The 23,070-nt window shown below is 52.0% G+C and overlaps 2 protein-coding genes across 5 annotated transcripts; both read right to left on the bottom strand.

Annotated features, from left to right (window-relative positions):
* Positions 1-1,297: 1,297 nt before the first annotated feature.
* Positions 1,298-7,510, bottom strand: LOC130596846 (uncharacterized). Its single transcript, XM_057404848.1, has 5 exons — positions 7,468-7,510; positions 6,983-7,331; positions 3,299-3,494; positions 2,640-3,185; positions 1,298-1,642 (listed from the first exon to the last, which is right to left on the bottom strand). The coding sequence occupies exons 1-5, from the start codon at positions 7,508-7,510 to the stop codon at positions 1,298-1,300; spliced, it is 1,479 nt and encodes a 492-aa protein (XP_057260831.1).
* Positions 7,511-11,967: 4,457 nt separating this feature from the next.
* On the bottom strand, positions 11,968-22,945 carry LOC130596828 (protein Wnt-11b-like). 4 transcript variants are annotated; one of them, XM_057404808.1, is made up of 8 exons: positions 22,822-22,945; positions 19,872-19,987; positions 16,261-16,332; positions 15,883-16,124; positions 15,525-15,760; positions 14,844-15,121; positions 13,965-14,257; positions 11,968-13,188 (listed from the first exon to the last, which is right to left on the bottom strand). In XM_057404808.1, the coding sequence occupies exons 4-8, from the start codon at positions 15,948-15,950 to the stop codon at positions 13,014-13,016; spliced, it is 1,050 nt and encodes a 349-aa protein (XP_057260791.1). In that variant the 5' UTR covers positions 15,951-16,124; positions 16,261-16,332; positions 19,872-19,987; positions 22,822-22,945; the 3' UTR covers positions 11,968-13,013. The 4 variants fall into 4 exon arrangements, with proteins under 4 accessions (XP_057260791.1, XP_057260792.1, XP_057260789.1 ...); XM_057404809.1 differs by lacking the exons at positions 19,872-19,987; positions 22,822-22,945 and adding an exon at positions 17,383-17,555; XM_057404806.1 differs by lacking the exons at positions 19,872-19,987; positions 22,822-22,945 and having other exon boundaries at positions 16,261-17,555.
* Positions 22,946-23,070: the final 125 nt, after the last annotated feature.

Genomic DNA, 23,070 nt, shown 5'->3' on the forward strand with positions numbered 1-23,070 from the left:
CCCTGAGTATGCCCCAGTGCTGTGAGTCTCCTGGAGGTACAGCAAGAGCTGACCCTCATCTATACTGCTCCTGCACACCAGGCAGGAGGTGAACAGCAACGCTGTGTCCAGCAGTGTGATAAGTAATGGGTATTATGATTGGAAGTGGACTGGGGCCAGGAATCTGCAGCCTTTTGATCTCCACTAGCATGCTTTGGCATACCCAGCAATTGCAACCAGCTCACTTCCATCAGAGTAATACCCCTCTCAACACAGCACACTTTACCTTCGTATGTGTTAGTTAAAAGCTACAGTACACCAATCACATCATCACCCTCTGTAACCACAAAGATTCAACACTTCAGCAGCACTTGTAAGGATCAGAGCAAAAGAGACTGCTGGAGTGAACTCCTCCGGAGTGTTATCCTTACTGTTACACAGAGACTGTCAGAGCACTTCACAGATCACCCTCCCATAGGATATCTATGTTTAATCTTTAGCAAACATCTCCTTAGGGTGTTCTCCTCAGAGATCTCCACCTCTCCGAGGGGCTCACAGGCTTGCTTTCCAAGTAATTGTGAATAGGTTGATGATGGAGCAGTGTATCTCAGCTGCCCTCTCCTGCCCTCAAAAGTAGGGGTGGTGGGAGCAGGGGTAGTTTTGACCCAGGTTGCTGGAGGCAGCACAGGGCAGGCCTTGAGCAGCACATTACCGTGACTCTCCAGGGAAGCCAGACCAAAAGAATAGGAAATCCATGTGAGGACTGGTTTCCTGTGAGCTGCAAAATCTTTCCCTCTAAGACCCAAGTGGGTTAGCAGGTTGGAAGCTCCTGAATCTCCTTGCTAGGAGCTAATCAGCCCCTTTTTTGTCTGCTGCCCCGACTGTTCAATAGGTTTCATTTATACCTTGGGAGTATGAAATGAGTAAGGGTAAGGGACCAGATTTCCTTGCAACCTGCTCTCTGCACATACCCACATGTGTTGTTCTCTTCCTGCTTGAGGTCCACCTGGCAGAACATGGGTTTTTGAGCTGCCCTTTCTAATTACAGAGTTAATGTTCTCAACACGAGGGAAAAATAAATGCTTCTTTGGAAGGCATAATTACCCAGCAAGTCCCTAGTGACACCACAGTGGGCCTCAAGCTGGAAACTACAGGTACAGTAGCTGTGATTAGTCCCACTGCATGTGAAAAGGGGGAGTTCCCAAAGCATTGGCAAGCTGGGACCAGTCCCACTCCTAGGTCTGCCAGATGTCTTGGTGAGGGAGGTGGGAGATGATCACCTACAGTGGTCATGGGCGTAGGGGTGGAAACCCCGGGACTACATAGAGGTGAGGCACTGGCCATAGAGGCGCTGGCCATAGAAGACACAGGGAGCGAAGCCCATCATCTTTTGGAAGCGCTGCTGGACGCTCCTTATCCAGCTTCCCTCCTCGAAGACCACCTGGCGAAAGAGGTCATTCTCCCCAAAGGAGAAGGAGGGGACAAGCTGGGACCCTGCAGTGCTTGGGGACCCTCTGAGGGACCGTGCAAGGGACCCTGTGTTGCGGAACCATGCAAGGGACAGAGCAAAAGCTCCCCTGCTGTGGTAGAGTTCCCAGAGTGGTGGGGTCCCCAGGAACAGGTAGGGAGCAGGCAGAGCACAGAAGCCATCAGACCTGGGCTTCTACAGATGGGATTAGGGAACCCCCAAGAGCTCCCTGCCCATATCCTGGGTATCCCACTGTGAGGGCCAGGGTGCTGTGAGCAGGGTGCACAGGGTGGCCTGGATGTTGGCACAGTTCCCTGTGCTGAGGGACACTGCACCCATCCCAGAGCAGCACAGGCTGGACCAAAGCTGCTCCACTGGGCTGGCAGGGGGTGAATCCAGGGGTACGTGTGGCTGCTGGGGCTTTGGGGTGCAGTGGTGAGGTGGGAGGTAGGATGGAAAGGATGAAGCAGTGTTGTGGTTTAAGCCCAGGCTGTAAGTCAGCCACGCAGCCCTCTTGCTCACTCCCCCGCCTTCTTCCACCTGGAGGAACGGGGAGGAGAATCGAAAGAATGTAATTTGGACAGGTTGAGATAAGAACAGACCAGTAACTAAGGTATAACATAAACCACTGCTGCTACCACCAATGATAATAATGATAAGGGAAATAACAAGGGAAAAGAATACAATACCACCTGTCGAAAACCAGCCCAACCGAGCAGTGCCCTAGCCCTTCTGGGTAACTCCCAGTTTACATCCTGGACACGACGTGCTGTGGTATGGAATACCTCTTTGTCTAGTTTGGGTCAGGTGTCCTGTGTCTGCTTCCTCCCGACTTTCCCCTCCTCCCTGGCAGAGCATGAGACTCACAAAGTCCTTGGTCAGAGTAAACATTACTGAGCAGTAACTAAAAACATCATTGTTATCAGCACTGTTCCCAGGCCGAAAGTCAAAAACACAGAGCTGCACCAGCTACTAAGAAGGAGAAAAAATGACTGCTACTGCTGAACCCAGGACAAGCAGTTGGGTGAAGAGGGATGGGATGGAGGATGCTCATCCTGAGAACTCTGGACCATGCCGGCTGCTCTTGGAACAGCCTTGAGCCGAGCAGGGGCCAGGCTGGGCACCCCTGGGCCCAGACATGTCCGTGAGCTTGGGTGCAGCACTGGAGCAGAGTGCAGTGGCACACCCACACCGTGCCCAGCTCCCCAAAGGCCAGGACCTTTCCCGTGTTCAGGCTCCCAGACGATTCGTGTCTTTCCCAGCTGGTGCAGCTGGGAGGCACGGGGCAGTGTCCAACCCCAGCAAGTGCCAAGGACTGCAGCCAGGCACCGAGCAGGGTGGCCGAGGCTGGCTGTCCCCAAGCCGTCCCCATGGAGCCTTGCCTGCAGCAAGGGACAGTCCGGCAGCCGCAGCAGCTCCACTCCCCCCACCGCCCCCTTCCCTCCAACCGACCTTGGTGAACCATTAACTGCCCCAGGCCAGGAGCCAGGATCCAAACTCCATGCACGGCCCCATCCCTCCTCCCCAAAACCTGCCCGAGGCGCCTGTTCTGCCCACACACTGCTCCTGGCCAAAGGTCCACTGTGCCTGAGACCACCCGGCACAGCCGCTGCTGCGAGTGCAAGCGAGCTACCTCTTGTGCCACAAGAGCCTTGTTTTCTTGGGAAAACAACCCAAAACCAGCATGTTGGCTGAGACAGGAGCAGACCCATTCTCCAGTTCCTTCTTCTGCTTTTATCTGTCTCAAAGAGAATTGATCAATTCAAAAGCCAGACACTGCCCATTCAGAGTGAAACGAAATCCCTTCTGCTTGTGCTGTGAATGACCTGCAGCTCAAGAGAGATCTCATACCTGTTTCGCTGTACCTCTGCTCCTCAATATGACTATTTCTTGGTCAACACTTTCAATTTCCTCCAGGCTGGTGTTGATCCACTTCTGGGTTTGTAGAATATAAAACGCCCGTATCTGCTCCTCATCTGCTTGCCCACTGTCCACAGAACTTTTCATAGAGACCAACCTGTTCTCCAGGTCCTTCTTCTGCTTATATCTGTCTCAAAGAGAAGAGAACTAAATCATTAAATTACCTTTCTAGAACCCAGCCCAGATACTGTGAGTTCTAAAAGAAACAATTTCCTATTTCTTGAAATTCAGTCAAATGTAGGCAGAGAACCAACTCCTGCCTCAATTCAACTCAAACTTGCCTACCCTGTTTAAATGCTTTTCACAGAAGTGCCAGCTGCTGCTCAGCTCTCCTCAGGGTATGCAAGTCCCAGACATTCATAAATCTCCTCATGTCTTTGACTAATTTCTTGGTGTAAGGAGAACTCATTTAACAATTGAGTAAGACTCCTGTAGAAATAAAGCAGACTTACAGGAATGTACCCATTAAGAGGAAGAGGAGCACTGGCAGCACCAGATGATGCCAGCTGTCATTTACTGATGACCTACTGATGACAACACAGAAGCAGGAGGCACTGTGGGGATCCATCTCCCCACCTCATCTGATTGACAACAGAAGGGTTTTGACAAATGAAATCTACAGGAATCAGAAGAGTTTCAATCTGCTTAAGAAAGGCTTTGAAAACACACAGTTATATATCTACATGCATCACCAAAATACTTTGTTCCCATCTACACCATCACTTCCATCTGTCAACTCAAATTCAGACATTACATAGGATCTTTACTACTCTGTGTAAGTATCCGCATTTCAAGACATTGCCCTTAAATACCTGATCTACTTCACATAAAAATATCCCCAACACTTCAGTCTGCGGGCTCAGGAACAGTGGGATGTGCCTATGGAAATCTTATGGAGCACCCAGCTGTGCAGACTTCCTTGCCAAGGTGAACGCATCTGACATTGCCCATCTTGGATCCCCGACACTCCTGGTTGCTAGAAACCAGCTTTACAGATTTGCTTTGTAAGAGCCTGGGATGAAGAGCGAGGGATTTTCACAGCAGGAAATAGGCTGCACAAGAGATTTTATTTTGCTTAAGATATTTTTATTTTATATATTAATATATCGATTATTGATTTCGCCGAGGTGAGCAGCTCCAGAGAGGACCCTTCGACACCAGAGCGAGGGAGACCCGCGTGCAGGAGCCTCAGCTCTGAGCAGCGAGAGCCTCCCAGGGCGCCTCAAGCCCTCGCCTGGCCTTGTCCGGGAGCCGGGAGCTCCCCCGAGGCGAGCAGCCTGAGCGGGTGAAACCCAGGCCAGGAGTGCGGCCAGCAGGGAGGGCAAACAGGGCGCGGCACTCGGGGCGGCCCTGGGCTCCGGCAGGCAGGGGATGGTGAGCCCCCGACCCAGGGACAGGACCCGGGCTGGGAGCTCTGCTCTGGCTGCCCCGCGGGGGCAGCGTCGGCACCAGACAGAGCCAGTGAGAGGGGAGGCTGCCGCACAGAGCTCGGGGTGTAGAGAGTGCCTGCACTGGTCTGGTGAGGGGAGGGTGCACAATGGGCAGGGCTGCGCTCGGGGCTCCCTGGTGGAGGTCTGTCAAACATCTGTGGGATGCTGTCAATAGGCTGAAAGATGTCAGGGAAGCCGAGAGGAAGCAGGACTGCTTGCTCCAGGCCCAAACTGTGCAGGGGCCTCAAGCATCCATCCTAGTGCATGCAGAGAAGGAGGTCATTAACCCATTAAGCTAGGAGCTAATAACAAACAAACAAACAAAAACAACAAAAAAGGAGGAAGAGGAAAATTAAAAGCAAGGGGCTTCCTCTAAAATCTGATATCCCCAACCAGAACAGCTTCCCAGCTCTGCAGAGGGCTAACGAGGAAAAACACACTGCACCAAATGAACAACCTGCTGATGCACTGGTAAAGAAGATCACTATTGGTGCCTCCAGGAGAAAGCAGAGGGTCACAGCAGTAGGTGACTCTGAAAGGCACAGAGGCACCCATCTGTTGGCCTGACCCAGTCTTGAAGGAGGTGCGTTGCCTGTCAGGGGCTCAGATCAGGGATGTTGCTGAGAGGCTGCCTGGTCTAGTAAGTCCTGCTGACTTACCCGCTTCTCAGGGTCCATGTGGGTGCCAGTGATACTGACAGCAGTAGCCTGGGAATCATTAAGAAGGACTACAGAGCCCTGGGAAAGGTGGTTAGGGGCTCTGGAGCTCAGACAGTTTTTCCATCGAGCCTCCAGGTCAAAGGGGAGGACCTTGAAAAGGCCAGGCAGATTTGGCGGTTAATAAATGGTTAGAAGAGTGGTACCATAGTCAGGGGTTTGGTTGCTTAGAACATGGGACTTGAGTTGGGAGGCCAGGTCTACTGAAGGCTGGTGGCGCTCTGAAGGGAAAAACTGCTTTGGTAATAGAGACTTGCCAGGCTGGTCAAGGCAGCTTTAAACTAGATGTGTTGGTCAGGGGGGGCATCATTCCATCCCAACACTCCCAAGTCAATTGCCAGCACCTTTAATAAATGCTTGAATCGATGCAGAGCTATTTCAGCCACTCTAGCCAATGAGCTGGCTTAATTTGAAGCTCAGCTCAGATGATTCTATACAAACCCCCGTAGCATGGGGAATAACCAAGAGGAATAAGAGATGTATACACAGCTACAGGGATAGGATATCATTGGCATCACAGAAACTGCCTCTAAATAATCAGAATCCAACATACTCATTCTGCAAAGCATCCTGGGTGAGAATGAAAGGTTTCAGTGGAAGCCTGACTTGCCGAGAAGTACTGTGTGGTGGTGAAAGGATAAGGCAGGTCTGGAGCCAAAGTGATGATACAGGCCCACTCGGGAAAATGTTTTTCATGCAGGCCATGTGTTTTACTGGAAACAAATAGAGCTGCAAGGTGTCTCACCCTGATCAAGTACCAACCTGCTTGTGACAGAACTCACAACGCAGGCACCTCCCATTTGCCTTCCAGTGGACGGAGTCACGGTACAGGCAACCACCAGCCCACAGCAAGAGGGGACTTCACAGGTAACCAAAGCCCAACCTGCAGCACTAACAAAGCTTGCCTGGAAGGAGATATTCAGCTCTGAAAAGGCTTTGCTGCGCTGATCCCAAAGGTCCTGACATGGTCTAGTACCCCAAACCTACCTCAGGTTAATATCTAGAATATAAATCATATCTTTGTATCCATGCAATTCAAACAGCTCTCCAGCCCAGCCTGGGCCTTTCAGTGCTACCACAATAAGCAACAACTTGTCAAAATCCCCAGCTAAAGCATAACAAAGAGACATCAACCACCTCTTTTTTAAGGACATAATAAGCCCTTTGGTAGGTAACTTCCAGCATGGGTGGCGTTATGCTCTTAGCAGCAATTAAAGCACCAGCCAGAAGTGCTTTCATGCAGTTCTTCAAAGACCAAAACCAAAGGTATAAATGCAGCTCCGCAGTCACTAAATAATATGTGGTGCATATCTTAAAAGGAGTGCTTCACAATCAAGTGTATTCCGGCATCAAGGAAGGCCCTTCTTTCCCGGCAGTCCTCGTCTGTACAACCACGCACTGCCCCAGGCTCTCCCCTTCTCTGAAATCGATTCCCAGAAGCCTTTAAACGCCACAAACCAAGAACCTACCTTTCAATTTTGGCTTGCCTGCTCGACGCCATGGCCACCAGCTTGTCCTGGACGGCAGCAGGGCTCCTGCGGGGCGGGCTCCTGTCAGCCTCCTCTGCCGGGGGGCTGGTGGCGGGGGGCAGGTGGAAGCTGCCCAGCCCGTAGCTCTTGCAGAGCTTGAGGAAGCTCCAGAAGTGGGCCCGGGCGCTCTCCAGGTGCTCCAGCCTCTTGCTCAGGTCCACCTGCTTCAGCGTCATGGCCCCCAGCAAGGCGGGCAGCAGCAGGTACTTCAGGTCGGCCGAGGCCATCTCCTCCAGATCCTCGTTCTCACTGCAAGGGCAGAGACCAGCCTCATGATAACAGCTCCTTGCTAGGAGCTAATCAGCCCCTTTTTTGTCTGCTGTCCTGACTGTTCAAGAATAGGTTTCATTTATACCTTGGGAGCATGGAATGAGTAAGGGTAAGGGACCAGATTTCCTTGCAGCCTGCTCTCTGCACATACCCACATGTGTTGTTCTCTTCCTGCTTGAGGTCCACCTGGCAGAACATGGGTTTTTGAGCTGCCCTTTCTAATTACAGAGTTAATGTTCTCAACACGAGGGAAAAATAAATGCTTCTTTGGAAGGCATAATTACCCAGCAAGTCCCTATTGACACCGCAATGGGCCTCAAGCTGGATACTACAGGAATAGTGGCTGTGATTAGTCCCACTGCATGTGAACAGGGGGAGTTCCCAAAGCACTGGCAAGCTGGGACCAGTCTCTCCCATTCCCAGGTCTGCCAGATGTCTTGGTGAGGGAGGTTTTGGGCATGAAGTCAATGTCTAGGGATCAGCCTCAGCTTCTGGACAGTTCTTACATTTCCATCTCCAGACATGAAACGTGCCTATGTGCTTTTCATTATCCAGATAGTGAAACCTACCACCACGGTATATTGCATTTGATGCACATGTGTAGAACATCTGGCTGTGTACATCCAGAAGGCCTGCCTGGTGCTTAGCAAGAGCTCCAGCATGTTGGATGTACATCAATCTTCCTGAAGGTGTTAGAGCTTCTGCATGTTGTCCTACAGCACACAAGTGCGACTCCAGCGCTACTCCAGCCAGACTGAAGGATGCTTGGAAATTCCTTATTCCACCACACAGCACATGGATAGTGGTCACAGCCGGCATATATGCAAGATGAGAAAGTCCTTAAAATCTGTAGGGCCCCAGTTCCAGGCTAGTGGGAGGATGGTTCTGTGAAAGCCCACTTGGATGGCAAACCCAGGGTGCCTCATGGTCCCATGTCAGCTTCTGCTCTGGGGAGGAGACTGTTCTGCAGCTCCTTCCGTGCCTTAACTCACCTTCTGGTGGACCTCGCAGCCAGCATCTCCAGGAATGCACAAAGGGAAGATGCTACTATTGAGTGATTCAACAAGGTGTCCAGGGCACCTTGGTGTCATGGGATTCCTCCACTCTGATTGGGCAACTTGCTGAAATACAGGGCTCAGAGACAGAAGGTATGCCAGCCTGGCCAGCCTAGGGGAAGGGGTGTAGATCTGCTTCCCCTCTGAGCCTCACTCAGCCGTTGCTGCAACTCTCCTTCAAGCTATGCCCAAAGGTCCTCAGTCAGCAGCGTATTTCCTCCTCTGGTCTTATGACCCTTACTCACCTATGCCGATTTGTCCCTGTCCCTCAGCTGAAGATCCCTATAAGGACAATCCCTAGTATTAGCTGTCATCCTTGGGGCATCATGATGTAGCTGAACACCCCAGAAATAAAGGAGAACAGAGATGCAAGGGGTTTTCCTTATATATAAGCTGTTCTCATGTTTGTGTCTTGTGTAAGTGTAGGCACCAAGCACATCAAAGATCGAAGCAACATCCCCCATATATTTACAGTAGTACAGATGTTGATCAAGAGCTGAGCCCTCAGGCTATGGCCCCATCTCACACCTCCTCGTTCTGGCTCAGCTTCCTTTGTGAAGAGCACAGGCAAAAAGCAGGTGGAGGTCCTGATCCATGGTCTGGTTCCAGCTGCGATCCGAGGCTGTGGGGAAGAAATGTCACACAGAACAGTCCTTGAACACAGAGTCATTCCTCCAAAATGCTTACTTGATTACCAGTAGTTTGCTGCCCTTGCTCAGATTATCCTCCTGGAATAAGTTAAGCAGCATCCCTTGAGGATTAAAGAAATAAAAGGGAAAAAAAAAACCAAACAAACCATCAGCAAACTCTGCTCTTTAGCAGCAGAGTCAAAAGAGTCCATGAAAATCACTCACCTTTCTCCAGAGTTCATTGTCTGCACAAGTCTGCACAGCAGGGAATGATCACATTCATACCAGCATTACTCCTTTGAAACCCAAATTAAAATCAGTAGCAGAGAGTAGGCTTTTCAGAGCAAACCCATTGCCTGGTTCTCACCACATTTCATGTAGAGGGATGGTTTTCTTCTATGCACAAACCATTTCAGGCCATCTCTCCCATGTCAGCTCACAGAGCCAGAAAGTGAGAGACTTCTGCGATGGCCATGGAGACTCTGGGGAGTCTCATTTCCAGAGAGACAGGGAAACAAAAAGCCACGAGACGTTGGGAAGAATGGCTAATGACAGGAAAGTCAAAGAGGTAGATCCATCACATTAGCAGCAGGGCCTGTGAGGGCTGATGAAGCAGGGGTAATGACAGCAGCCTTCCACAGCATAGAGAGGACTGATTGTGAAAGCAGGGCAAAAGCAGTGTGCGACAAAGTGTCTGAAGGGCTGCAAAGCCACAGCTGTTACAGAGATGTTCTGGGTTTCAGGGATATTGTACTGTCCTTGCCTAGGTGCTTCTGTGTCCTGAAGGGCTATCTGCCAGAACTGGAGATGTTTTGGGGTGAAAGCAAAGGTGCAGAAGGTTAGAGAAAAGCCTTCTTGCACCAGTTTCTCTGGCACAGTGTTGCACTGACTGGTGCTGGATTTGTGATAAAAGGGACCAGATTTTCCCATCTTTCTACCTCAGAGGGTGCCTGTGCTAGCCCAGGCTGAAGGAAGGACTCCATGCTCCCCTGGCACATTCCTGCTGGCTTTTCTGTCCAGAGAGGGCTAGAGGGAGAAAATGCATCCAGTCAAATGGATCCCCTAAACTCCTGGGGCCAAACGTGGGGTTTCTTCCCTCTAGATGCATTGTGTAATGCCAACTCCTTGCCCTGCCTCTGGGTCCCTGGGAGGCTCTTCCAGCCCAGCATATCTCACAGTCCTGCTAAATCCAGGTGTGGGCCCAGATTACAACACCTCCCACTCAGAGCATTGTCACTTAACTGTCACCCCACCACCATCGTCCTTCCTGCCAGCCCGACCCTTTGCATCCTCCAACTAATCACAGTGCCTTCCGATTTCCAACAGGACACAAATAGAACCAAAGGTCCTTGCTGCTGATTGACCTCTCCAGTCATTTCCCAGCTCTTCCCTGTTGGGCTTGCAGTGGAGATGCAAGAATCAAGAGGAGGAGAGGACTCTGCATATTCAGCACTTGACCCTGCTTTTTCCCAGGCAGAAACTCAAATGAGACCTCTCTAGGAGGGGATCATGACATCTCCCCAGGGCATTCCTAGCTATTGTGCCTCCTCTTCTCTACCCCAGGCTATGTGTGTTTGTAGTTACCAAATGCAAATCACATTTCCCACCCTCCTGGCTGAATCTCTCACTCCACAAGATCCTTCCCCTGTTTTTTTTTTTCTCACCAGCTAGTTTTGCAATGCTCTGTGGAGTTCACAGCCCCTCCCGGTTTCACTTCCCTCTGATCTGGGATGCATAACGAGGTGGCTATAGGGAAGGTGTTTAAGCAATCCTCCTCGTTAAGTACCTGCACCACCTCTCCTGGACACAGGAACTGCAGCTGTTTTGCAGCCTGGCAGCTGAAGACTCTTTTCCGAGGAATGCTGGTGACGAACCCCTAATTCCATTTTAAAAGAAAAAACTCAAGATAGCTTTTTGGCCTTGGGCAGCTGTGATGGAAGCCTTGCAGCTGTGGCTTTACTGTCACTTTGGAAAGGCTAGATGTCAGCAGCCAGCTCAAGTCAACGGCACATTAACAACTGATAATGATGGTTAACTCACTTGGTTCATAGGCTTCACCTCTGAGCATTTCAGCTTCCACCTCCCAGGCTTGTCTCAAGCCACCTTTGACTCTTGACTTTTATTCACTGTTGATCCAGAAACCTGGAGCACATTAAGTGGAGGGGACAATGAAATGGAGGTTTGCAATAAAAGCTCATGAATTGATTCCGTGACCCAGCAGAGGCTATTAAAAATGATTGAATGAATATGGAAATGAGTAATCCTACAGCTGGACTTGGGGCTGAATGTGGCCAACCCCATTCAGTGCAAACCACAAACAAGCCAAGGCACATGCAAGCAAACCAAAGCTGCCAGACTCTTAAGGTCATGGTGTGAGCTGCAGGAAGCTGCTCTTGGATTTCTGTTTCATTTACCTGTCCTTGTGCTGTGGGCTCTCCTCAGTGCCTGTGTGTTTAGACTCATCCTTTCTCTCCAAAGGCTGCCTGAACAGGAATCTCTTATCCCATGCAAGTGCTTGGCCACATTCCACGCTAGGGGAAATGGGGGCTGTCAGAGCTGCCATCCCTGGTTCCCAAGTTCTTGCTGTTCCCACATGTATGCTTGGCTAGCCCGTCCCACATTCACAAGGACCTTAAAACAATCCTGGACTGCCTCAGTTTCCAGCCACCAGTGCTGAAACCCAAGAAGCTGTATTCCTTGCTGCCTAGTCAGAAACCTGAGGAAGTGGGAGACAACCCTTCCAACAGGTTTTCCATATAGGTACAGTAGCTGAGGCTGAGGGATACCTGTAATTAAAGGAAAACCTGGGCCAAGGAGCAGCAGAAAGGGTTAAAACTGAATCGGTCCCCTGCTGCAATGTAAGGGCATGGACACAGGGCTTTATGCTCTCCTTACAGCCTTGCTTTCTCTGTGGTCAGCTGAGAAGGAGATGGAGAAAGGAGGTCATCCTAGGAAACATGCCATAGAGAAATAAGATATAATACATTTATTTATAAAACACACACCAGAATCCCACTTACATTAAGTATAGAGACTAAAGGTTCATTCTTATTTCACCAGCTGCATCCTCTCTCCGGGCCAGAGTGCCAGCACGCCTGGTATTAAGGGGGTGGAAGGAGTGGGCTGAAGACCTTAGTGGGCTAAAACAAAAGGGCAGGACAAACAAGCCGTGAGCATGCCATGCACTGAGTAGGCTTCCACCTCCAACAGAAGCTCAGAGGGCACAAGGCCTGTTACTACAAGGCTGCTGGGCACAGTTTGGCCATGCTGCCCTGCTTCAGCAGTCCCCAGGACCACTCCTGTCCCTAGATGTGTTTGCTATCTTCAGTTAGCACTGAGAGCAGCAGTAATCTCAATGCAGGTCAAGGGGAGGATCAGTGAGCTCTGTTTCCTGAAGCAATAACTGGTCCTGCGTGTGTCAAGCCTGGTCTTCATTTCAGATGCTGCAAAGGGAACTGGACCAGTGTTTGCCCCTGAGGAGGAACAGCCAGTAGTATTGGGTGAGCCCACAGTGGAAACCTTCCCCCAGAAGAGTTGCCCATGACCCCCTCACCCAAAGCAGCTTTGTTCCCCTGAAGCCTTCTCCCAGTGGACAACTTGCTACCCCCTTTCCCATCCATCACTCCTGGCTTTCAGGCCACTGTCAGAAGCCTCCTGCAAAGAGACAATGGCAGCCCAGACTCCCCATTCACCCCTGGAGAAAAGGGCCTGTGCATGTGGAGTGATAAATGGTTTGTCCCCAGCTGGAGATGGAGGGTTGGACGCTCCTGATCAGCTGCAGGAGGGCAGCCCTTTGTCTTGCTCTGGAGAGGTGGAGCAGAGGTTGGCCTCCGGCCTTAGGCTTCCTGGCATCTCTCAGTCTGAGGTCTTCCATGGTAATGCTGGCGCACAGGCTTCCTGCATTCCCCCTTCTTGCCACAGCTCAGAGTATCCCTCGTGATTGGTGGTTGGTCTCCATCTGTATCATCTCCAGAGGATGCCAGGGCAAGAGTCCTACCTGCCACGACGCCTCTGGTGTTATTTACAGACGTATCTCTCCACCTTCCGCCGACACTTCTTGCACACCACGTAGCAGCACCAGTGATATTTACAGTGACATCTCTCCACCACCTCCTCCATGTAGGTGTTGTAGCCGCGGCCACAGCACATAAGGTTACAACTGTCGCTGCCCACGGAGGTCTTGTTGCACTGCCTGCCAAAGGAGGATGCACAGGTGGGAGCTGAGGGAGCATGCCCATGGAGGGGTGCTGACCACAGCTATCTGCCCAGGCCTCCTCCCAGAGCTCACTTGCCCATACCAGGAGGCAGTGAGATGCACAGGTCTGCTTGCAAACTGGGGTTGATATCAGCTCGTGCTGCTGTGGCTGTGTTTGAGCAGCTGTGGCTGAGATTGGGCACACTTGTGTATCATGCTGGGGGCAGGAACTCCCCATGGAGAAGGAAGGGTGGATGGCCAGGACCAGGAACTGCTGTTACTGCTAAGCCTGACAGGATTGTAAGCCACAGGCCTGAGGCAGCCCTGGCTCAACCTCCAGGTTTCCCCATCCCTCTAAAAACTCCCTGCTGCCTGGCAGTCACTCCAGAAGGAAGACATTTGGGAAGCACCACAGACTCCAAGGGCTGCTGAACTGTTCTGGTTACTGGCAGACAGCACCCAAAGGTGCGCAGGGAGAGGAGACATTTCCCTTTCTGACCTTGCAGTGGATGTATCCTGTCCTGGAGAGTGGGCTGACAGCCTTGCAGTGAAGGCTCTCCCTTTGCCTTTACATCTGCGTAGCTCTGTAAGAATGACATCTGCCTTCCTACCCTCCCTGGGGCTTTGAGATGCAAAGCATTCACAGCGGTCCCTGTGCCTTCCCCATCTAATAGGGGACTGCCCATCCACACCAGCTTCCCGGAGCATGATGGTGGTACAGACAGTAATGAAATTAAAGGCTGAATTAGAGTATATTTGCAGCAGTTTCTTACCTATCCTGTGTCCCCAGGGACCCCAGGTGGAGATTCGGTGTGCAATAGTCAGGAGAGTTGATGAGATAAACCAGATTTGTCTCTTCCATTGGCCTGACCTCCATTTCCTTGGGTATCAGCTGCTTCCTGGGCCCTATGAGCCGATGGGTCACCTTGATGGCTGCCAGGTACTTGGACTTGAGGTCAGAGGCTATTTCATCCAGCTTTGCCAGTCCCTTCCAACAGGTCTTCACTGAGCAGGAGCCTGAAACACCATGGCATTTACACTTGGTATCCAGAGAGTCACTCAGCACCTGCAGAGGACAGGAAAACAGACTAATTTGTTTGTGCACCCTACAGATTGATTTGCAAGAGCATCCATGGGAAGTTTCAAAAGCTCAGCTGCTTGCTGCCACCTTTAAATGAATATAATGGGGCAATCAAGGACTAAGCCCTGCTTCATTCCATGTATGATTAAAACCTAACCTTTGGGGAGCTCCCAGCTGGAGCTTGCAGAGGCAGTGGTGGCTGCCCTGGCCAACATGGGTGCAGGACAGCCATGGAACGGGCGTGCATGAAAGTGCAACACCCTGCAGTTCCCTGTGGGGCTGGGGAGCCCAGCTGTAGTGGAGCAGGATGGGCCTCTGCTTCCCATGAGCAAATGGGCAAATATCTTGTGCTCGTTGTGGAGAGGGTGCAGGGATGTTTGGGGGGGTGGGTAGCAGTGGGGGGTGTCTCTGCAAACACACGTAACTCTGTTTTAACCAGTTAGTTGCCTCCTGACTTTAAGGACAGCATCCCAACAGCCTGGCTGGAGTCTACTGCCTTACATTAGGCACCTCTGCCCCCAGGCTTTGTAGGGTGCCTGAGCTGCAGCAGTGGGGTGGACACGGTACCCACCTGCCGACCCACTGCACTGTTATGCAGATTCATGGCCTTGAGCGCTTGTGTCCCCAGCTTGCTGGATTTTAAGGGACTGTCAGCAAAAGCGGCGCCGAGCTGGAGGCCATAGCTCAGGTTGTCCCCACAGCCACCCCATCTGAAGTCTGGCCCAGGGACCTCTGAGGGGACGGAGCCACAGGAGCAGAGAGGGAGCTCTCCCGAGGCACAGGCCTGGGCGATGGAGTGTGTGATGGTGGCGGCGGCCAGCGCGTAGACAAAGGCAGATTCGCGGGTTCCTGGGAAGAAGAGGGGGAGATGTCCTTCCTCCCTGCCCAGCCAACACTCCTCGCAAGGCAAATGAGGCTGGTTTTTTTCTTGCAACAGGATATACCCAAGTCCCAGTGTTTTTAATCTGTGATACCCATTATATTACATGTTTTAGTGTATTATATCCCCTGCTCTCTCCCGCCCCCCCCCTTTTTTAAGCCTTCAGCAGCTTTCAGTTTGAAATGGAAGTTACTGCCTGTCAGATGATTTAAGTTGCACAAGATTAGCACCAGTGTATGGCAGTAAGTTTTCTCCAAAACATGTATCTAAGGCAAAACTGACATCTATCAGCTGAACAGCAGTGCTGCCTGCCTGGACAGCTACATGGGGCAGAAACTGGAGTACCAACACAGCAGATGAAGGGTCCTTTACCTCTCAGCAGGTCAGGCCCAAAGCTGGGTGCTTGCTGGATGGAGGAGCAGTTCCACCTCATGTCTGCAAAGGTCTTCTGGCAGCTGCTCTTGGTGTGGCGCGCGGCCTGGACGATGCTGGGCATGACCTCGAGGTTCCTGCGGCACATCTGGAGCTGGTCGGGCACCAGCCCGGCGAGCAGCCGGCAGTGGTGGCTTTCATTCCAGGCCACCCCGCTGCCGCTCTCCATCAGTCCGCTGTGGGGAGAGGATGGGTGTCAGTGGGGTGGGGGGGACCACGGGACACCCAGCAGGAGAAGGAGAGCCCCAAAGGGGAGGGTAAGGGGAGGGGGGGTATCCCCTTTGGGGCTACTACTCACAGCCACTGGATGGCCGCGGAGAGCCCCAGCTGGCAGAGCAGCGCGGCGGCGGCGGCGGGGCGGCCCATAGCCGGGACCAGGGCTGGGGCTGGGGCCGGGGCTGGAGCCGCCGCCTCCTTTTATAGCCGCGGGCGGTGCGGTCCTGCCCCCCGGGGAGGGGAACAAAGGCGGTTTCGGTGCCATTCACAGCGGGCTGGGGCCGGGGAGTGGTGGTGGTGGGGTTCAGCTGCTACTAGCAGCGCCTGGGAAGTGATGCGGAGGTGATGGGGAGCTAGAGCCAAGCACTACCAAGTGCTCAGGTGCTGCGTACATCTCCGGGCTCCCCCATCCCCGCCCCCGGCTGGAGATGCTGCACACAACAGGCCCCCATATTCTCACCTTTAGCATCTTCAGGAGAGCCACTGGGTCACAAAGCAAATACACGTGTCTGCTCAGCGTGTAACAGCTCATCTATGTAGCAAACTGGCAGGAATCACAAAGGGAGCACATTAGTAAGGGACAGAAGGGATTGGTACAGGCTGATTGTAATTTCTGCTTATTTTCTCTGCAAGAAGCTTTAAAAAATACATTTCCTTGACCCAGAAAGAGTGAAAGTCTCAGCTGTCTGCCTCTGTCTCCAGAGCCCAAGGACAGCCAGGATTCTGCAATAACCAAAACTCCAGATGTACATATGTCAGTCAAGGGTGTGGACACTTCTCACCAGTCTGGAGCAGACCCAGCCAAAGGCTGTGCTGGGACTGAATGTGGGGAAATCCTGCCCCTAGACACCAACTTCACAGCTTCAGCCCCTTTTCTTGCACAAAAACCATCTTGCTGAGCCATGTGTAGTCAGGGCATCCACAGCTGCTGGGGTTTCATAACTGCAGAGAGAGAGGGTGAGCAGAAAGAGACATGTGGAAGGGCTCTCAGCACGCAGCACACAAGCACATTTCAGAGTAATTGTGTTAAAGTAACCTCTCCTGCTGCAGGAAGGTGCTGGGCTGCAGGGCCAGGGCTCCCTCCACCACAGTCCAGTCTACACCCCTGCCGCTCAAACTTGAGAAACAGCCCTAAACACAACACACCCATTAGAAAACATCTGGTATGAGCAGGATCTAACTCAGCATGGGGCTGTCTTTAGCTTGTCAGCACTTCCCACCCCTCTCTATAGTTGGCATTGGGCTTTCTGTTGCCTCCAGCACCCCAAAGTGCATGGGGGCAGGAGGAACAGCTAAAGAAAGGACTTGGCTTTGACTCTGTTACTGGGCTTTGCAGGTCAGGACTAAGTGCTGATGTTTACTGCTAATTCCAGGTTCCTGAAAACAGCATAACCAACTTCCACAGCAGTTTGCCTCTCCAAGCCAAGAAAATGAGTTAAAGTCCACTGGCTGTCTCACAGACAGCCCAAAAGGGGAGTTTGCCTGGTGCTGTGAGCAAACTGATGTGTGCACGTCCATAAGCCAGCACTGGGCATGGGTATCAGCTGCAGAAATGCCCGTTTCGTTGCAGGGACCATCTTACAGCTGGCAGAGGTGATGCAGCCAGGAAACTGGTGTCTGCTTGGACAGGAGCTGGCCTGCTGTAGCATTCCCATGGCTTGCACATGCTTGTCACGAGGTGTATTTTTCTGAAACTTTCCATTCCATAAGAAGAAAACCAAAAGTACAACCTTGCTGCTGTGAAGCCCGTCAGGAACCAGGTAGGCTGATGCTCTCCCGCAGTGGAAGGTGACATTTGAGACAAATCTAGCTGACGCTATCTTCTTTTGGAAGCAGTCATAGGTTGAAGACCTCTACTTAGGGCTTTCACTTTCTCCCTCACTGTGCGACTTCCCCTCTCACTAGAAGGTGCTTTCCCTTTACAGGACATAACTGGGTGGTTCATTAGCATCCCCTCATGACCTCCTTTTGACTCGCTATCATGTGCGCTAAAAGTAGGACACGCAGTTTGAATTGTTGACCTTTCCAAACTACTCTCTTGGGATGAAAAGGCCAAGGTGCATTGTGCTGGAGCAATGGCCCATGAGGAAGGGTCCTGCTAGGAAAGCACTGAGGTCACTCCCAAATCCCAAGCAGAGTTACAAGGGGCTTAATTAAAGGACAGGGAGAAAAGAAAGAGATGTGTCCCTGTAATTGGCTGGCTCTGATCCCTTTAACCTCCTTCTCCCTACTGCCTGTGGACTGACACCAGTGGGTATAAAGTTATGGCAAGCTGAGGAATGATTTTTCATCAAGAGTAAGAAAGACACAGGATAAAAGCAAATTTCCTGACCTGTGAGGATGAAGGCACGGACCCAGAGGTAGAGTGCAAGCTGGATCTTGAGTTTCTTTGGAGGTTCTAGCAGGGGAGTGCAGCTACTGCATACCCGTGACTGATGAACGGTACCACCTGTTTCGGGGAAGGTCGTCCTCTTCAACCGAGCGCACAGCTTCAGGAGGGCCGCACGTGGAGCAGTGAAGGAGGAAGGGGACACCCGCCTAGCCAGCCAGATCACCCGAATCAACCCTATCGATCAATGGGGTGACAGATGTCGCAGCCAGATTGCCCTCACATCCCCTTGACTACACATTCTTTGTCTTAAGCATCCTCCTGTTTCCAAATGTACAGTCCTCAGAAATTATCCTGATGCTCTTTTTTCGGTTCACCCGATGTTTTTTCTCCAGTTCTTCCCGACTCGTCCCATTCACTTCTTCCAAGGTTTGTGGCTGATGAGTCCCGATGTCCGGACTCTCATCCAGGTCTACTGGCGCAGCTTCTTGTGCAGCATTCCCCACACTGACCTGCTCATCAGGGCACACAGCTGGGATGTCTCTGCAGAGGGCATGTGGAGGCCACCAACCACCATCCATGGATGTCTGTTTCAGAGTGCTCTGAGCAGGAGCCTGCCTGGCTTTGGACACCTCACAGGCTGCATTGCCACCACTGGAATATTGGCACTGTTTGCTGGGACTCTCTGGTTTAGGGAAGAGGGGTCTTTTTTCACTGCAACCAGTACTTAGAAAATTATCCGTGAGTATTTCGGAGTGGGAGATGTTCTCCTTGCAGCAGAACGCAGAGCCCCTGCTGGACAGCTCAAGGGGTAATGCAAGTCTATATTCCCTGAACACCAAATCCTGTGTTTTGGTTTGTCTCCACAATGAGGACTAAACTGATTAAAATAACAACAGTCTGCCTGTTTTTAGGGGGCAAGGTAGCAATGAACATGCCCTATCCTGTAGCACATGCTGCTCCAAACCCCTGCAGACCAAGCATTGGGTACAGCAGTTCTCCAGCCCCTGTGGGACACCAGGGCAGGTCCTGCCCTACTCCTGCCTTCTCCAGACCCAATTATTGCCCTGTGGAGGAAGATGTAAGGGCAAGTCAGACACTAGCTAGTGCAGTTTGTGATCCCCAGCTGTGGGATGTGGAACTCACAGCCTGCAGGAGGTGGAGCACAGGCAGACTCCATCCATCCACCCATCCATCCATCCACCCATCCATCCATCCATCCATCCTGGGAAGCCACTAGAGCATCTTTCACTCTCTAGACTTCCTTACAGTCCCAGACACAATTCAAGCACCCTGACTGTTTCCAGAATGCAGTTTCCTTTTCTTTTATGTCACCAATAGGTGATGCCCATGAAACAACTCTCAGAGAACTGCACTTGGCCTCAAAGTACATGTGATAAAATCCACAAATCAGCCTGAGACACAAGTGCGTGCAAAGGGCTGGAGCTGCATTGTGCCACATGGAAAGAGCCAGGCAGAACTGACAGGGAAGGGTCTCACCACTTCCCAGCTCACATACCCCAAATGTTCTGCTGGAAAGACCCACTGCACATGCCAGTCCTGAGCTTTGAGACAGCCTCAGTGCATGCTCCAAGGGCCAGAACCAACCAGCACTGTAGAACAGGAGGCAATTTTCTCAGTTTTCTGAAAGCCCAACTCAGTTGCTCCCTCCTCAGCCCAAAGTCTCCTCCAACCATTCCTGCTGTTCAAGAAAGCTGATGTTTGTTTTGCTCCAGTGGTACCTGAGGCTTGGTACTGCTGTCCTATGTCAGATCAAACTCTCTCTGGCTCCAGTCCAAGGTGGCATGTGGCAAAGATGAACCTGATCTCTGAATCTGGTCTGCTTCTACCCAGGGCACTGCAACGAGAAAAAGTCCCTGTTAAGTCCCTGGATTTTGCTTATGCACATCACAGGACCCCAAAGATGGAGGTAGAAAAGCCTGATAAAGCAGCACCTGCTGCTGGGGCCTGATGTTGGTGCTGTGTGGGACAAGGTGACAGCACCCTGAGGCCCTGCTGTATGACTGATGGCTCACTGCTGCAAGACTCCACAGGTAAAACTGAGGTCCTTTGCCATGAGGTGAGAAACTGAAGTCCGACTGGTCTCACCACAGCGATACAGTACAGCTTTCACCTTTCTCGAGCCAGTTTGGCCCTGCTGATACTCACTGTGTGCTAGAAGTCCCTGGTATTTGTTCGAAATCTCACCTTCCCAATCATGACTGTTGCAGATCCTTCTCTTACCTTGACATGAAAACAGATACGGTGCCCATACTTCTCCTCTCACTAAGCCCAAGTGCTCCTTTCACTCTAACCCCAAGGACTTGGCTGTTATGAAATCATATTCTCTGTAAGTTCCTTTTTCACCCTTGGGGAATAGGGAAATGCTTCAGGCCCTGAGGGGGACATTGCGGGGAAATCTGAACAGCTTCTGGGGGATTAGGAATTTTCTGACCAGGAAAAACTGATTTTGTCAGTGTTGGGAGGTGCCTGGGTGCTTTCTTGGGCATCATGTGCTCAGCAGGCAGAGGGAGGGCAGTGGCTCACAAAGCAAAGGTAAGCATGTGCTGGGCATGTCTAAATAGACATTCCTTCTTCAGACTCCAGTAGGAGGGACACAGGAACTCCCAGTCCCTCACAGGTAGTCATTTTGCCCTGGAATCCTCTGCAGCAGGTATCCTGCATCCACCCTGCTAGGAAGGGCTGCTTTGCTGGTTGTTGCTCCAGAGTGTCCCACTGCCACATGTCTGCTGAGGGATGAGGAGGGCTCAGTGAGAATGCAGGAGATGCTAATCCTTCTGGGGGGATTTCTAACGTTATCTCAGCAGCTGCATGAAGCAGCCCCACATGGCCCAAGAAGTGACCATCAGCACAACTAAACCATGCAACAGAGGATTTCAGACAAGAGGGTCAGCAGGCCCCTGATCTCTCCTGGGAAATGCTAAAAGGTGGGCAAAGTGCAAACCCACCCGTGCGCAGGCTGAGGGGAGGAAGGTCTAAGGTTGCTGTATAGGCAAAGATGCTTTCCAGCGGGGTGGCCCCAGCAGATACTGGTTCCTGGGGCTGTTCGTGCCCAGGACAGGACTTTGCATCCCGATATGGAACACCCTCCCTCCCTGCTGGCTGTATGTGCTGTGGCATTCACAGCATCAGCACCTGGTCTGTTTAGTGCTGCCTAAGCATCGGGAGATGGACATCAGGGGTGTGACAGCTAGAGAGGACATGGAGCATTGTCCTGCCATTGCCCAAGCTATTCAAAAGCGGGTCTGAGTAGGCTTAAAGCTTCCAAACCAAAACGGACCTGTCCCCTACACAAGGGGCTGACCCCTTCACTGGTCTGCGGTGTCAGGGCTAGAAAGGAGAGGGGATATTGCCACCTTCTGGCCAGTGGTTTTGCTGTTAAGGGCCACCATCTTCCACCCTGGTCCCTGAAGAACCTGATTTCACCATGCTCCGGCTGGTGTTGGTGCTGGCAAGTCTTACGTTGCAGCAAGGCACTTTTTTTCGCCTATTAAGCATTCCTCCAGGTGTGGATGGCATCTTACTCTGGGACCTGGAGGATATCAAATGGGTTGCCATAGCCAGTACATAGTGGGGTTGGAAGGCAGCTAGAAATGCAAGAGCATCTGGATTCCGAGGGGGTTTGGGAGAAGGTGTGAGTAACAGGAAAAGCTGCTGGAGAGCAGGAATGTGGAGACAAGGCACACAAGGACAGTCTGGAGGCATTTCATAGCTTTACAGGTGCTGGAGCCATGATCAGCGCTGGGGCAAAGGGGCTCAGGACCATCCCCTTCCTTTGGAACGTGAGGTCATTGTGGGAGCTGGGCAAGGGCACAAGAAGCCAGTGCCAGCATAGGGAACAGTGTCCAGTGACTTCTGACATCCTCAAGCTGCCTCCTATGAAAGGTGATTTTTACCAATCCTCCTTCACAGAAAAGTTTTGCAATGACTGAATAGTAGGAAAAAAAAAAAGGGCTTCCTTTTAAAGCAAAAGTAATGCTTCATTTGATGTCAGTTCCTCTTCTTAGCTCAATCCTTGAAACAACTGTAGGGTAAGTGCTAAAAATACCCCTTCCCCTTCCCTCTGTTGGGGAAGGAGGAGGGCAGGAGGGGGTTCCCAGCCTAGGTAAAGGCTTCCCTTCTCCAGCTTGCCCAAGCCACCATGGGGAGAAAGTGCAGCCGTGGTGGTGGAGCTTCATCTGCAGGTGCTGAGCAGAGGGCAAAGCAGGGGAGTAGGCGAGGAGCAGGGAGGAATGCTGGAAAACTTCCCCCCCCCGAACTGCCTGACTGGTGCTGGCTGCCCTGGGGACACAGCCAAGAGGGGAAAGCTCAAGGGGGAGCTCACAGCAGTGCAAGGAGACCTACTGCCCCTGCACATAGAGCTTGCTACTATGACTAAGCTGATTATTGAAGGAACAGTTGTCCTGGATGGCCAAATAGTTATCCTGGATGGCCAGAGTTTCATGTCCCCCCATTATGGGGTCTTGGACAGGGGCCAAAGAAACCCCCCATAAATGGTTTGTTACCCACGTAAGCACACAGGGATCCTTCCGCACGTACCATCCCAGTTTGCAACAGCTTGTGGCTTTCTTTTATATAAGGTCCTTCCAGGGGTTCCCCTGCCATTAGAGTGCCCTGTGTCCCCTCAAGCCCCTGGTGACCTCAGTGCTCCCCCACCCCACGCTCACCTACCTCATGAGGAGCCACATCCTTTTGCCTGGGAAGCCGAGGCAGCGCCGGGTCGTGGTGACGCAGGTGGTGGTGGCACGCTGTCATGTGGCACGGATGACGTCCCTCCGAGGAGGCAGGGTGTGCTCCTTGGATGGCTCCTGCCACATCCCAGAGGCTGTGGATGAGATCCCTGCTGCAGGCAGCTGAGAGCATCCCATCCCCTCTGGAGGTGGGGGATGCTGGTGTGGGTCACCCCTGGTACCTTTGCCC

Source organism: Pezoporus wallicus, unplaced genomic scaffold (assembly GCF_028554395.1).
Source record: "Pezoporus wallicus isolate ANWC-B61680 ecotype Strahan unplaced genomic scaffold, APGP_CSIRO_Pwel_v1 contig_5104, whole genome shotgun sequence".
Lineage (NCBI taxonomy): Eukaryota > Metazoa > Chordata > Aves > Psittaciformes > Psittacidae > Pezoporus > Pezoporus wallicus.

Coding starts and splice junctions, on each gene's coding strand:
- LOC130596828 (XM_057404808.1), bottom strand. CDS start 15,950: ATGGGCCGCCCCGCCGCCGCCGCCGCGCTGCTCTGCCAGCTGGGGCTC. Junction 15,122..15,524: donor TGGGCCTGACCTGCTGAGAG/GTAAAGGACCCT, acceptor TCTTCTTCCCAG/GAACCCGCGAATCTGCCTTT. Junction 13,189..13,964: donor TCCCTGGGGACACAGGATAG/GTAAGAAACTGC, acceptor CTCCTTTGGCAG/GCAGTGCAACAAGACCTCCG.
- LOC130596846 (XM_057404848.1), bottom strand. CDS start 7,510: ATGTTCTGCCAGGTGGACCTCAAGCAGGAAGAGAACAACACAT. Junction 3,495..6,982: donor AGGCAAGCCAAAATTGAAAG/GTAGGTTCTTGG, acceptor TCTTTGAGACAG/ATATAAGCAGAAGAAGGACC. Junction 1,643..2,639: donor CCTTTGGGGAGCTGGGCACG/GTGTGGGTGTGC, acceptor TCCCATCTGTAG/AAGCCCAGGTCTGATGGCTT.